Consider the following 15,708-nt stretch of genomic DNA (forward strand, 5'->3'; position numbering starts at 1 on the left):
TGGAATGACAACATGCACCCGTCTTCTCTGTAGCGTACTCATCTAATTCACTCTCACTAAAGTTTGGAATGACAACATGTACCCTTCTTCTTTGTAGCGTACTCATTTTCACTCTCACTAGATTTTGGTACAGTATGCACCCTTCTCTGTAGCGTACTCATCTAATTCACTCTCACTAGAGTTCGGAATGACAACATGCAGCCTTCTCCTCTGTAGCGTACTCATCTGATTGATGTTAGTCATCTTAGCACCAGATTCTAATGCATGCTCAGCCCTGCAGAATTGTCTCTGCTATAAGTGCTGTGCAGTGTCTCTGCTGATTTATAATTACTGTGATCAATTCAACTCAATTTATGTCGAATCCTTTTCATATTCAAATCATTCTACTAATGTGCATATACTTAATTCTTTATATAAATAATTTCAGACATTTGTATACAATTTTGCACATTTCTGAATGGTGATTTCAGTTCATATTAATAATATGAATGCATCATACCTCATGTGGAATCTTCACATGCTGACAAATAGGTATTCTGCAAGGAAAATGAAATCAGAAAGTGTCACTGTAGATGTACTGCTGTGGTCTAGCAGGCTGAGGTCTTGCACTACTATTGCACATAGATGGCGTCAAACAAAACATTATCGGGCACAGTCTGAGTGTTTGTCTGGCTGTTCTGTTGCCAGCTATAACCATGTGTTTAAACAAGTTAGCCACAAACCTCCAGAGGCTGTCAATCCAAGTATAAATAGTCACAATGGTGGTAAAATACACAGCTGTACTAGTTGTGAAACTTTTAGCGTGAGCGCTAACTTGACTTGCTTTGCTGAAACCATTTGTGGGCAATAACAGCAGTCTGTTTTACATGCAGTATAAGCAGATATCTGAAATAACTGTAAAGCAAGTAATACACCTGCTAGGCATTTTATTTTTTCACACAATGATTCAATATTCTCAGGAGGTGAGCTTACAAAGGTCACACAGTCCCTCATTAACGGCAACATGGGTAAGGTTAACACACACTTGGATAAGGGAAGCACCTGAGCTTGCTCTTACTCTCAATCCCCACACTGCAGACACATATGCATACACACTGCTATATGTGTGAGCGCAGCTACAAACGTACACACATTTTTATTTCACTTTAAAAGACACCACAAGACTTACTGTTGCTTGTCTGTGCAAAAAAAGGTCTAATCTAATTGCTGTGAAATTGATGGTAAGCATTCCACTCGAATAAAATACAAAAATGCAGTGGATGATCAGCATATATACTTGGCAAAGATTTATTGGAATATACTCAGAATGAAATGGAATGCATGCACTAATGTCCTAAAGTAAATAACAAAGCCACATAAACAAACGAGTGCTATTGGTTGCATTTATATACGAATGGAACTGTCAATGCATCCACTCCGAGTCCCGGTGTAATGTAATTGAGAGTGGCCAAAACAGGGAAATAAAGGGCCAGCTCTCACTGAGGAATCCCAGTAAAAGAAGTGCTTGTGAGGGGACCTGTATGAAGTGGATGTTCTATTAGGCAGATCCAGCCCTCTGATGTATGGCACCCCATGCTCTGCACATTAACCCCTGAGAACCACACAGCCATTCATTTAGCGGGCACACAAGGCAAACACACCCTGATTGGCTGAGCAGGGTTTACAGAAAAGAGAAAGTGAGGGCAGCCATGGTTGGGCTTGTCACTGTACACTCTATTAAATGTCAGTGTGTCTTTAATGTGTCAAAACATAGTTCTGGTGGGACTATGATGTATGTTGACAAGTGCCATGGAAATTTACTCAGTATCATTGCCATTATTTTGTGATCATTTGAGCCTATCAATAACTTAAGTACAAAGCAGATTAATTGAAGTTAAATTATATTTCTGAATTTAATAAAGTATGATTATAGGTATACTGGAGAACTGTTATCTGATGAGTTATGTGTGAGGGTACCATACAGCAACACATGCTGATTATATTTTGATTATTAATTTGAATCACTTTTAATCAATTGCCAATTCAGTTTTGATGTTAATTTAATTATCACTGGGAACACAATTTAAAAAAATATATTTTAAAACTGTGTATAACTCTTTTTCGTCTCACAATTCAGCAGTCTTTTGGTATATTTCTGTTAAATGAATAGGCTAGTTCTGAATACATACTCTGTAGTCTTCACATTTGTCTATGAACGCTCTCTGAAAATGCTTTTCATTTGTCATGTTGTTTAAGTTATCATAACGTAAATGCATCCGATGTGCTCTATCACAGCGATTGGCCAATTTACGCACAGAAACACTCACAAATACACAGACGAAATTCTTATTCGGGCTTAATTTTGAACGCTCTGTAGTGGTACAGCCAGTTGGGACACATCTTCAATATTTATTTAGATTTCATGAAAGGCCTCTAAAGAATTTTGTTTGGTGGTCTAATTAATAAAATAATGTGTTTGTTCTCCCAGATCAAGTCCCCAAGAACAGTCACGGAGACCAAGAGAATATTTACTCTCATTTATGCCCTGGGGGACTATATTATTATTTTTTATTTTCAGGCTGGCGGCTTTGTACTTTGCGCGGCCTCCCATCGCGGTACTTCCGCAGAGAGCGCAGCGGCGTTCCAGAGTATCCTGTGGGGATAGCTTCTCTTTATGAAGTACGCTTATAACGCAGTGCTGTGGGGGACAGTGGGAGCAGATCTTAGTTTATTACCTATTGCTGTTTCACATCCCAATGGAAGAACAAGGGGCTGACATACACTGTGTTCTAAAACATCGCTCAAACCGGTCTCGTTGTTGGCTCTATCGACTAAAAAGCAGCTCGGTTCTTCCCAGCAGTCACTAACAAAAATGCGTTGAAGATCCATTTGATTGGCTGTAATATTGCGTTAAAATATATATACTCCTATACATTATGGGGTACAACACAAGGGGAAAAATATAAAAGCAATCGGACAATCGGAAACAAAAGAATTGACAAGTGACAGGGTATCAGCATTTGTTTGCTTCCCGGCGGAAAGTAGGATGACCCAGAGTGGACTTGAAGGCAGTTGGCCGAAAGGTGGCACTGTTGAGTTTTGAATGCAATCACAGGTTGGACAGATTTCCTCAACTCAAGGTTTGTCACAGGAGGAAATTGCATTCATAATACGAAATCAAATGGTATGAGCCTGAACAGTTAATCTCTTAGAGAGTTTGCACAAAAACGCACTCGCTCAATTACTGTGTAGGCTTACTTATTTTTTCAACACTGGTGTGCGCCAACAACTGCGTAAAGACAGCGTTGCTTAAAGTTGCAAAAACATGTAGAACAGACTGTTTTGATTGTTAGAGCTTTTGTCACTGGTAGTCTACACAGGATTCAGAAATACACAAAGGTGAGCAAACAGTTAGACATTAGGCAAACCTCTGTCTACAATATAAAATATATATATTTAGCGTATAAGAGCGCAGACGGAAATAAGTGAACCTCTTCGCCAACAAATATATTACAGTCCCACATAAATATGTGTTTATAACTGTTTTGTTAAGGTAGATGATTGTCCACTACCTTAAACATACCTTTAAAGTGAAAGAAAAACATATTCCTGCAGCATTTCGACACATGAGATATACCAACGCTACTTTCTTTCAACAAAGAAAATAACACTTTAAGTAAAGTAAGTCAGAAGAAAAGTAGTAAATGGCAAAATATCGTATTGTCAGTGTGTAGCAAGCCTCTGTCAGTCCAGAAAAGTTTACTATGTTAATTAGCTATGGTTTGAGCACGCCTATTGGCTGCGAGTCCGAGTCAATTTCCCATTTCAAGCCTGACGTCAGGGCAGCTATAAAACTCAGCAATGCTTTTAAACTCATCTGCGAGGTGAGCCTTTAAAAATCTCCTACAAGCGCGACTGCGTTTTTTTCTACAAGGCAACAATTTGCCAATCACATGCACGTTGACCTCCTCAATTTTACGCAGTTGTAAAAAGAAGCCATGAAGTGTTAAATGTTTGAAATCTTCACGCGCCGACATTCGCGTGCCGAGACGGAACGGGAGAGACGCACGCGCTTCTCTAATGCGTCTGTGCGAGAGACTCTGTGAACTGAGAGTGAGAGAGAGAGAGAAAACATTAATTTAAAAAATAAATCACCGTCGCAAAGTCGAAAACCTTTTCTTGGTTCTGAAGAAATAAATAAAGAAATCAAGCTGGCTCTCACTGTTTCGAACCCGACCAGTTTGACAGCTGCTCTTCACCCCCTTTGGAGGACTGTCAACAGCAAAAGGATGGCATCAGAACTGGCAATGAGCAACTCCGACCTGCCCACCAGTCCCCTGGCCATGGAATATGTTAATGACTTCGATCTGATGAAGTTTGAAGTGAAAAAGGAGCCGGTGGAGCCCGATCGCAGCATCAGCCAGTGCAGCCGCCTGATCGCCGGGGGATCCCTGTCTTCCACCCCGATGAGCACGCCTTGCAGCTCAGTTCCCCCTTCCCCAAGCTTCTCTGCGCCCAGTCCGGGGTCCGGGAGCGAGCAGAAGGCACACCTGGAGGATTTCTACTGGATGACCGGTTATCAACAGCAGCTGAACCCGGAGGCTTTGGGTTTCAGCCCCGAAGACGCCGTGGAGGCGCTCATCAACAGCAGTCACCAGCTTCAAACCTTCGACGGCTATGCTAGAGGGCAGCAATTTACCGGTGCAGCCGGAGCAGGAGGCACCATGGCCGGGGAGGAGATGGGATCAGCAGCCGCGGTGGTTTCCGCCGTTATTGCGGCTGCTGCCGCACAGAACGGGGGACCTCATCACCACCACCACCATCACCACCACCCCGCGGGACATCATCAAACTACCGGAATCCAAACCAACGGCAACTCGGGAGGAAATCATCAACATATGCGGCTAGATGATAGATTTTCGGACGAACAGCTGGTGACTATGTCAGTACGAGAGCTCAATCGGCAGCTACGGGGTGTCAGTAAGGAAGAAGTGATCCGGCTCAAACAGAAGAGACGGACCCTGAAGAACAGAGGCTATGCCCAGTCCTGTCGTTTCAAGCGGGTCCAGCAGCGGCACGTCCTAGAGGGAGAGAAGACCCAGCTCATCCAGCAAGTGGACCACCTCAAACAAGAGATCTCCAGGCTTGTCCGGGAGAGGGACGCCTACAAGGAGAAATACGAAAAGCTTATCAGCAATGGCTTCAGAGAAAACGGGTCCAGCAGTGACAACAACCCCTCTTCTCCGGAGTTTTTCATGTGAGTTTCGGCACTAAAACGAGAAACTGTTTAACTGCATAATCCATAAAAGTAACCCATGGTATTCTTTTCTTTCTCCTGTGAGGCTTGTTAGAATATGACACACATATGCCAATACACATGTTTATGTTATTTTATGATTTATATCGACTGGGGTCTATATAGCAGTCGCTCGACTAGGGAAGAGAGACACCAGTCTGTCTTTTCACAACTTTTAGTTTACCTGCTACACCAACTTCTCAGTCAGTTTGTTCTAAAACTAACATTTATTTACCAAACTTAATGTTTTCTCCAACTAGTAGAGTTTATGCGAGTGTTCTCTTATCCTGCTAGTGTCTTATAATTTCGTGGCTGCAGACAATTCTAAGCTGAAAGTCGAGTTTTGCTTTTATGTGGACTTCAATTAAGTGATAACCAAATACCTAAAATCGTCAGTAATGTTGCATTCATGATTTTTTTTATTTCTATTTTGACAGTAGACAAAAGGAAAGACAGCGACTGCCATTCAACCCCATTCTGACCCCACTCTTCACAAGTTGTGTCTCCTCTTGAGCCACAGAACTTTATTTATTGGATTGCATACATTGTTGTAAAGAGACAATATATGTCATTTTTCACCCATGCATGCTGGCCATGTGCGGTATCTTCCTTTTTGTATTCAAATAAACTTCCATGGATGAATTCGGCATGACATCCATATCATTTTTTTATGACATTCACACTTTTTTGGGATCTGCAAAAAAGTGTGTTACATCCTCTCCCATTTCTTCACCAGACTTCATCCTCTCGCACTGTGAGAGCAACCATTTTGTACAAAGTTGTTTGACTTCAGTGACGTTATGTGGCCCAGAAGAACTGGATCTCGCGAAAGGATTATGGTTCAAATGGATGAAAATAATTCTGAAGACACATTTATTTGATTACCCCTCCATATTGAGTACATTTACTGTGAACCTGAAATTATTCTTGTCAAAAAAGTAAACATTTTCGGCAATTGCGCTTCCCATGTTCTTATGGAAAACAGGCTTTGGTCGATACTGTGTTTGGTCCTGTACTGCCTATTGATTTTTGTTATGGTACATGAACTAAATGGCTCTTCTATTTGAGGCGATTGTAATATTTCACTTGTACAGTAACTAAGATTGTGTTATATAAATAAGGTGCTGCGCTCCTTCAGCGTCTCGTCCCATGTGCAAAAATGCGGAACAATCCTGATGTCCATATGAAGCCAGATTTGTACCATTTCGAGCCAAGTGCCATTCGACAGAGATACGTGTGTTACAATTTTCTGGAGTTTTACTCAAGCACTACCAGTGAATCTGGGATGTATGGAACATTTGGATACCTGTATCATCTCACTGTAGATATGTCTTTTACATTTCCATCAGTTGTCATCACTCATATCACTGAACAATTGGCATTACCTTTACTAACACTGAATCATGGACATAAATTCGATCAGTACTGATACACTGGCTGTACAAATTGAAATGACTAGAGCACATTAATAAATTTCAAAGAATTAAAAACTAACTGTCCTGTCCTTATATATTTGTTAAAGTATTATCAGTGTTCTTGTGTTTGACTTCAAGGCGAATATATATTTCTGAAATATACATAAAAATAATTTCGGTAAAAGCTGTATCCATTTGAACAAAACGAATGTTATAAGATATAATCATTTACCCGTATTAAAGGATTACAGATTTAATGTGAAAAAGTTGCGGAACACTTGTTGCTGCATGTTAAAATTGCAATAAATATTTTTTTATATAGAATATATCACGCCAACATAGTTACATACAAGTAAATGTGTTAAACTCTAAGGGGGAAAAATCTAAATGGGATACTATTTTTAAGGCTGGCGCAGGAGTCTGTAAAATAGTTGCATGCTACTGGACAGTGTAAGGTTCAAATCTTCTCAAAAGCAAACTAGTGTTTCTCAGAAATGTGTTCAGGTCAAACTAAAATACGAGTAAATAATTCATAAAAATCTTGGAATACACAATGTTTAGATCACATGAAAGTTACAGATCGGCTGTGCCCGGAATTGTTTTTTCAGTAAATCGCAGTGCTAGTGACCCGTAAATTATGTTCTTAAGGACGAGGCAGTGTTGGAGGCAGGCCTACTGAGAGAAGGTTTAGACCAAATACATGACTTTCCCAAAGTATAAGTACTGTTTGATTGCGGCTACTGTGCTATAATTGACGGTTGATATAATGTCCACCAAAGATATTAAGTCATACTGTTGTGCTAAGTATTTCCTTTATATTAAGTTGCCTAGTGAGTTTTTCACTTCACACTTGAGGGCAAACACACTTTAGGTAATGACACATAAGGGTTGGACAATTAAAAAACAAAAGGTGGGGTGGCAAAACAAGGACTGACATACACAGGAATAAACTGAAGCTTAGCCCACCTTTCCCCCTCCATTTAAAATCGACTTCAGTGACGGGCGCCACCATACCCTAACAATTATACGTCAGGTGTCGTCTAAATATAGGTCTATGAGTTAACACATAAACCCATAAAATACAAGGTTATGATTACTATGCCTGGGTTAGTGAAATAGGCCTACAGCCTTTGGGTTAGGTACTTACCTGATTTGAAATTTAGGCTAGGCTACTTAGCGCCACAAGTGAGACATTTTCATAGGCCACTTCCGAGTATGCGTGCAAGGTTTTGGAGTATTTTTAAATATAGGTACACTTTTAACAGTTTCATTTTTTACACAGTTATTTGAGGTTGAGGAGCGCCTTATTTGACACAATCACATCACTAAATCCTCACACTAATTAAATTACAACATAATCTGTGTTGCGTTAACAACTACTTAACCTGAATCTTCAAATTATTTGCCACCAGAACTTGTAGTTAACGTCATTAATGTACACTTGCAAAACCCGGATCGGAGATCGCAGATCGGCAGATACATACATAATTTCGCTCTCCTTGCATGTGTAGGTGTTTGCATTTATGCATGATTGGTTCAGCACCGTAGTGATAGTATCAGAGGAACAAATTTAAAGAACACAAAGAATTGTTGCAAGCGTGGTAAGCATTCTCACATAGGCTTTGAACTCTGTCAAGGGTTGGACTGTATAGTTTATGTGCATTATGTCCAGTGAAAACTATAACATATCCATACACACAAGAATGTCCAGGACAGCAGAGGCCTTGAGCTGAACTCTGCATGGATTATCTCAGCAGTGCTAAAGGTGACTGCCTGAGCCAACTTGGGTGACAGGATATGAGCATGCATGGTGAGATGGATAATCAGTGTGTGATAGGTTGGCTTGGCTTGCTACTTCAGGGATGGCCTCTTTGAGCCCTTCATCTTCATCTTCGAGCCATCTCCCTCTCTCTCGCTCTCTCTCTCTCTCTCTCTCTCTCTCTCTGTGCGTGACTCAGTGTGAGGAGGATTGCTCTCTTTGAGGCTGTGTGGTGGTGTTGTGTTTCGGTCTGAGTGTGCAGGCAGGCAGGCAGTGTCGGGGGCCAGGGCAGGATGCAGCACATGCCCAAGCCTGCCTCCGAGGAAAATGAAATGATTTTCCATATGATTAATAGCAGAGAAAAGACCTTGTTTCTGCTCCTTTAAAATGATAAATTATTGGTGATTCTCCACAGCTGGGGGAAAGACTGGTTTTTACTGAGCTTGTAGGCAGTAATTTATGGCTTCCCTATCTGATTAGGTCAATATGCCATGCTGGTTAATTACATGTGTGTTATAACCTAGAACTGTTGGCTACATACGAATAGGCCTACTCACATTGGTGGGCTACTGGGGAGAGGCCCATCAGATGCACCTTTTCCTTGTGGTCAGTGCACAGTACACTGGTTAGGCTACTGCTTAATGTGTATTGCAATCCCATCAGTCTGTCACAGCATGATTCAGTGATTCAGAATGATGTGTAATTTGACTTATTTCACACTGTCATTTGGCCAAGAAGGTGGATTTGAAAATCGTGTTGCTCATATCTGCAGGAAGGAGAATGCTGTTCATCTTAGGTTCTTCAGTTAGACACTGATTTATATTCATGCCATGGCCACTTTATGCCTCTCAATCATAATTTATAATAACTTTAATATATAAGAAGAGGAAGGATTTACATGGCAGAACTGAGGCGTACATCTGTTTGAGATTTTGAAGATGGCAGTATTCAGCGTTCGTGTGTCCAATACTTGTTCAGTTCTAGAATCATTTTGAAAAGATTCTTTTATTACAGTGCATTGATTTTGCATGTTTGGCAGCTGTGTAGCATTCAGAGGATCATTGAGGTTGGTGTGACTTAAGGATTCACAAATGAGTCTGTTTGCACTGAAACCTTGAGGGGTAGCTAGGCTCAGATGTGCAAATGAAGTGTTGTGATGTGTCTCTTTTTTATTTTACTCCACACCTTCCTCCGCTAGGAATCATGCTGTTGATTTCCACACACATATACAATTCAGTACAGTATAGTACAGCACACATGCACATACAAATGCAGAGATAAATACTATTCAGCATATGCATGCCTGAAGATACAATTGCATATGTATACACACACACACATGTACACACACCCCCACACCCCCACACACACATGCACATGTACACACACACACCCATATCCCCACACACACATGCACACACAGTCGCACACACACACCCACACCCACACATGCACACACATACACGCACACACACGCACACCCACACCCACACATGCACACGCATACACACACATGCACACGCACACGCATATGCTCATGCACATACGCACACACACACAGACGCACGCGCACACGCACACGCACACGCACACACACACGCACACGCACACACACACACACACACACACACACACACACACAATTTTCCCGATGCAGATATTGTATTTATTTTAATTTAATAGTCTCTGTAATATTGACACCACATGTTCCCTAATCATTCCGCACATCTTTCATGATTAGGTTATTACAGATAATGTAGTTGTCTTCTGTCACAATATTGGTCTTTTGCATTAGAGGTCAACAATGGGGAAATCACACTTAAACTTATGCATATTGACATTTCAGTCATCTGCATACATTACAGACTAATATAATAAATTGAGCCAGGCAGCAACTGTTCTTTGAGGTCAATTCTGACTTAATTTTGAAAATTCTTTTATTTCTTTTTTATTTCTTAACATTTTTTTAAATTAATGAATTAGATTATTTTGCTTGACAGGTGCTTATGCAGTGCTTGTCTGAACAACAGTTGTATAAGAGTGTGATTTTCCAGCCAATGTTTATCACCATTTTAACCACAAATTCATTAACTCATACATATAAGATATCCTGCAATTGGCCTCCAGATAATTAGCCTGTAACCCGCAAGCGTAAAACAGAATCACATTTAATATATTTTTCTTCTTTCAAATACTATGGACCACAGTCAACATCTGATCAGTATCTTTCTCTCTGTTTTTTAAACAAAAATTTATCACACTGCCCTCTAATACAGTAATAAAGATTACATGTAAAATACAGTGAAGACAGAAGTACTGATAAAAATATGATGGCATTATTTTTAAAAACATCCAGATTTCTCCAGTGATGTTTAACTCGATAGCTGTTGGTTAGTAGCTGTTTCAGTGGGACTCGCCGGTGGCATATATGGTCTGAAGATATGACTCATGAGAGGCTGAGAGGTGACGTTGCCACGGCACCCGCGGGTGGGGGCGGGGGCTTTGATCGGAGAGCAGCGGCGTCTCTTGCTCAGAGGAAAACAATCTCTGTCCTGTGAGCTCACACTTCATCTGCATCCCACCGATAAACATTTACATTTAAAGTGATTTAAATCAGACCAGTTTATGTCCCTCCTGTAGTCCGTCCATCATCCTCCCAGGCCCCCACACCTACCTCTCCTGCCCCCCCCCCCCCCCCCCCCACAGCCGCCTGCTCTGTAAAACTGAGTTATGTGGCATTTATTTGAAAAGCTAATAATTTAACTTTTTCTCCCCCCCCCCCCCCCCAGTGTGGCCCCACCCTGTGCGTCGGTGGGTGGTTGGGTGAGGATGCCGCATCTTTATGGAGGGCCTCCAGAGGCCCAGCGGATCTCCCTCAATGCCACTCGCCCGGCCTCTGGACGCCTTTGTTTGATTTTTGCCGGAGATAACCACAGATCCGTCTTAGAAAGCGAAAGATGCGCAGCGCACAGAACAGTCAAATGTTGTTCAATCAGTTTCAACACTCGAAGTCGATTGGAGAAAAAAAGGCCCCTCACTTTCTCTCTCTCTCTCTCTCTCTCTCTCTCTCTTTTTCTCTCTCTCTGGGCATTTAAATCATAGTCAGTAACACGCCTCGGGACGTGCTGTTGTTTGGATGATGGGAGTGTGTTTACACCGGAACAGAGGGAAGTAGAGACCTAATATGCATAACCATAGGGCAACAGTTCAAAGCTGATTTTTAAATATCACAACATTCGGTGAATAAACAGATAAACACTGATGCCTTTTCCCAAGGAGCCCCTTTAAAAGCACAGTGCTGCACACAAGTGTTAAGGAGTGTAGAGAAGAGGAGAGGAGAGGAGTGTAGAGAAGAGGAGATGGGAGAAGAGGAGAGGAGTGTAGAGGAGATGGGAGGAGAGGAGAGGAGAGGAGTGTGGCTGAGGCGCCATGTGCTGGAGGTTTTGTAAGGATTGGACTGAAGCCCAGTCAGTGTTATACCTGCATCTCAATGAAGCTGGCAAGGTGATTTACTCTCTCCACCCACCGCCCCCTCCACCCCCACGCCACCCCCACCCCAGCTTTAACATCAGCCGCAGTCATACAGTCCCAGGCTGCTCTCCTCCCCTCCCCCTCCCCTCCTCTCCTCTCGTCATCGGCCCGCCACCTTCTCAGCTGCAGAGTGTACACCTCTTTCTTTCTCTTGCTCTCTGTCTCTCTTTTTTTCTTTCTCTCTTTTTTTCACTGTCTCTCTCTCTCTCTCTCTCCCCCTCTCCTAAGCCAGCCAGTCAAAGAGACATTGATCTCCTGGCTAAGCAAGGTGACCCGCAGTATAGCACTCCGCAAGTCTTTTTCTCTTCCCTCTTTTTCTCCCTCCTTCTTTTCTTTTCTCTGCCTTGGTCTCCGTGAAGGGCCTTGACCCCTCCGACTAGTGCCATGTCCTCTGCCAGCAGTGGCTCTGGTCGGGGAGAGTGTGTTCCAGTGCCCTTGGAAGGCTCCCTGCCGCCGCCGCCATATCAATAACTTTTAAACACAATGTGACACACGCACACACACACAGCGAGGGCGATGCCATGTATCCAGTGGCAGAGCAGCAGAAAAACATGTCCATGCGGAGAGAGAGAGCAACTTCAATCTGTCTCATCTGTTGCCGTCGTTACAGAGGCGCTCTGCTACACGAGAGACACGCACTGAGAGGGAATAAACAAATTATGGAATAATAATGACAGCAAACATTGAATAAACTTTTTTTTTTTTATTGTGTAGGAATGTCTATGGCCTGATCCTGTGTGCTGGTTAAAATGGCGCATTTATTATGCATTTCGTTTTTTTATTCTGTCAGTTTTGCCAGTCCATTTGATGTGATGCACAACGGAATTGTTTGTTTGCATTCTTTGTTAGCATGAGAGCATGTACTAATTTAATAGTTTTGCTTCAGTTTAAAAGTGCATAAAAAATGCATGTACTGATTTTAGTTTTGAATTTTTGCAACATAACTCCTTGATTCTTGTGTGACTACTAATTGTTAATATTTGTAATCTTGTCAGGTCATCTCGAAAATTCCTTCACCTGTGATGGAGAAGAAGAGGCTCATTCTTTTGGCCCCACACAGTAAGAGGTAGGGTCCCACCGTGTGTGTGTGTATGTGTGTGTGTATGTGTGTTGAAGTGTGTATGAATGGAGGAGTGTTTAAGCAAAAAGAAAAAGTCACTCTGCAGGTGATCACTAGATGCTATGCTATTTTCTCTATTAACTGTACTGAACTGACCGCCAGAGTAATGTGTCTATTCTGTTTATGTTAAAAAACTGAGGTATGATGGAGATATTAAAAACAAATGAAAACATTTATGCAGATGTAGATGTACACACTTCAAATTTACCAAACAGCCAAGAGGAGGACAATTCTGAATATGCTGTCCGTTTTCATCATTTCAATGTTCTACTGATGTCTCACTTTTTGAAACAAAATGACAACATTTATTTTGAGGAGCACTCTAAGTTTCCCTCAGTTCGCCGTGTGAGAAAACGAAGGTCATTTTCTAAAAGAAACAAATCTAAAAGATAACTTTCCTCTGAAGGGCAGAGTCGGAATCATATCGGACTGAATCGCACATTATTAAATCAGCAAGCGAATCACTTTCAATCCATTTGGCAAAAACTCAGGAAGGGCCGAATCGGTTGTGACGAGCAGCGGAAAGCCTTTCGCACGGCTCATTGGCTGCCACTCACAGCTCCATCCTGAAGGTGCTCTCTCTCTCCCTCACCCCAAGCCCCCCACCCTGTCCCTGCCCCTGTGACCGGAGAGAGACGAGGGCCGGACGGTAGCCAGAGCCCGGCCTGTATTGGCCTTCACCATCCTGTCCCCATCTCCAGTTACCCGTCCAGGGCACGCGTTTGATCAGTGTCATCAGTCTCTGACGGATAGATGGAGCGTTGGGGGAGATGGAGCTGTGTTCACCCTCGGACAGATGGACCAGCCGCCACTGGCCTGCAGAGTGAGGGCTTTGTTTCACTCCTGTGGTCAATGTGAGAGTACTACTCTGATCTCAGTGTGTGTAGATGGATGTGAACAGCTTGTGGGTGCTCATATGCATTCGTGCATGTGTTTTTACCATGTGTGTGTGTGTACTGCACATATCTGTGTGTGGATATACAATTACACTTGCATAAGTGTGAGTTGTGTGTTATGCACAAGTGTGTGGCTCCTCAATGTGTAGGTATAATTGGTATTCTTGCGTGTGCCATTTCAAATTTAAATTGTCTCCTTGTGGTGGTGCTTTTAAAACACATCGAGGTGCATTTGTGTATCTTTTGTTTTTGTGTACAGTGTGTGTGTGTGTGTGTGTGTGTGTGTGTGTGTGTGTGTGTGTGAGCAGCCTGTTCTACATGGCCATGCGTGACGCTGTGTTGTGATAGTGGCTCGCGGGGGAAGTGGAGATAAATATAAACGTGACGTGACTAAGGCCAGGCCGCTCGGCTGAGATGCCGGCCCAATCCAGCACGCGTGGTCGCCGCAGCACCGTCCAGCCAGGCCACACGGCACCTGTCTCAGGGCAGCCTCGGAGGAGAGGATGCAGGGGGCGCGGGGAGGAGTGCCTGGAGGGCATCGAGTGCAGGGACAGACCCTCCCTCCTTCTCTCTCTCACTCCCTTTCTTCCTCTACCTCTCCCTCCGTCCCCCCTCTCTCTCTCTCTCTCTCTCTTCCTAGCGGGCCAGGCAGGGTGGTGCCTGGGTGGCTGTCTGGCGGTGGGTCAGATTATTTTGGGCCCGCTGGAGGAAGGACACGACGTGGGCACACTGGCTCCAGCAGCGCACTGAGGCCCGAGAGGAGAGAGAGGGGAGAGTGAAACTCCATCCAGGCGGCTCCACGGCTCTGCGTAGAGAGAGGGGGCTGGCGCTGCTGGAGTGGCACAGGGGGCGCGGGGCGGGGCGGGGGGTTGGGGGGGGTTGGGCTCGGAGGAACTGCTTCGGGGGCTGAGAAGTTCTTCCCTCACTCATGTTGTAGGAATGGATTAAGAGACTGACATTTCACACACATTCATGTAGTTTTATACTTATATACACACACACACACACACACACACACACACACACACACACACACACACACACACACACACACACACACACAAACATACACCTCAGCTACTAGGTCACAGAGAGACTAGGATTGAAGAGAGTATTCATAGACGTTCAGTGAAGTTTATCTCTGGATGTTCTTATTTGGAATGAGGATACACACAGTGATGCATAAACATGTGTGTGCAAACACACACGCACACACATTCACACAAATAAATAACCACATGCAAGCACACTCATATACCCACAACAAACACGCATAAATAACACACACACAAACACACACACACACCATATGTTCTCAAATAAACACACACACACACACACCCTTCCTCCGTGCCTGACTTCCTGCGGGTGTATTATTCCTTGTGCGGTGGCTGGCTAGCTCTGGAAACCAAACCCTGGCGGAGGGAGACAGTGTTATATATAGCAGGCAGGCTCCAAGATGCTCCGCTCGCACTATAAGGTTAAAAATATTAGCATCCATACGAAGAGGACGATGGCTGCCGTCCATAAATTACTGCCACTGACGGGCCCGGAGGAGCCCGCACTGCATCGCATCACATCACAGCGTAGCGCAGCACAGGCCCTCACTCTCACTGCTTACTGACCGGGAGCAGCACAGATACAGAGCCTTGTGTACGAGGGGGGACCATGCTGATCTAGGGATGGCTGCATGTTATTTGCTGCCATTAAAA

At 43.4% G+C, this 15,708-nt stretch overlaps 1 protein-coding gene across 3 annotated transcripts in view; it reads left to right on the forward strand.

Annotated features, from left to right (window-relative positions):
• The first annotated feature begins 3,871 nt into the window (after positions 1-3,871).
• LOC121723897 (transcription factor Maf-like) overlaps positions 3,872-15,708 on the forward strand; it is a 78,499-nt gene continuing 66,662 nt past the window's right edge. The window contains exons 1-2 of one of the 3 annotated variants that reach the window (XM_042110099.1): positions 3,872-5,236; positions 12,976-13,046. In XM_042110099.1, the coding sequence (XP_041966033.1) occupies positions 4,269-5,236; positions 12,976-13,003 (996 nt within the window). In that variant the 5' untranslated portion in view covers positions 3,872-4,268 and the 3' untranslated portion in view covers positions 13,004-13,046. Of the gene's footprint in view, positions 5,237-5,712; positions 6,734-12,975; positions 13,047-15,708 lie in introns of those variants that run through there. The other 2 variants (XM_042110097.1, XM_042110098.1) reach the window with 2 other exon arrangements.

This window comes from Alosa sapidissima, chromosome 11 (assembly GCF_018492685.1).
Source record: "Alosa sapidissima isolate fAloSap1 chromosome 11, fAloSap1.pri, whole genome shotgun sequence".
NCBI lineage: Eukaryota > Metazoa > Chordata > Actinopteri > Clupeiformes > Clupeidae > Alosa > Alosa sapidissima.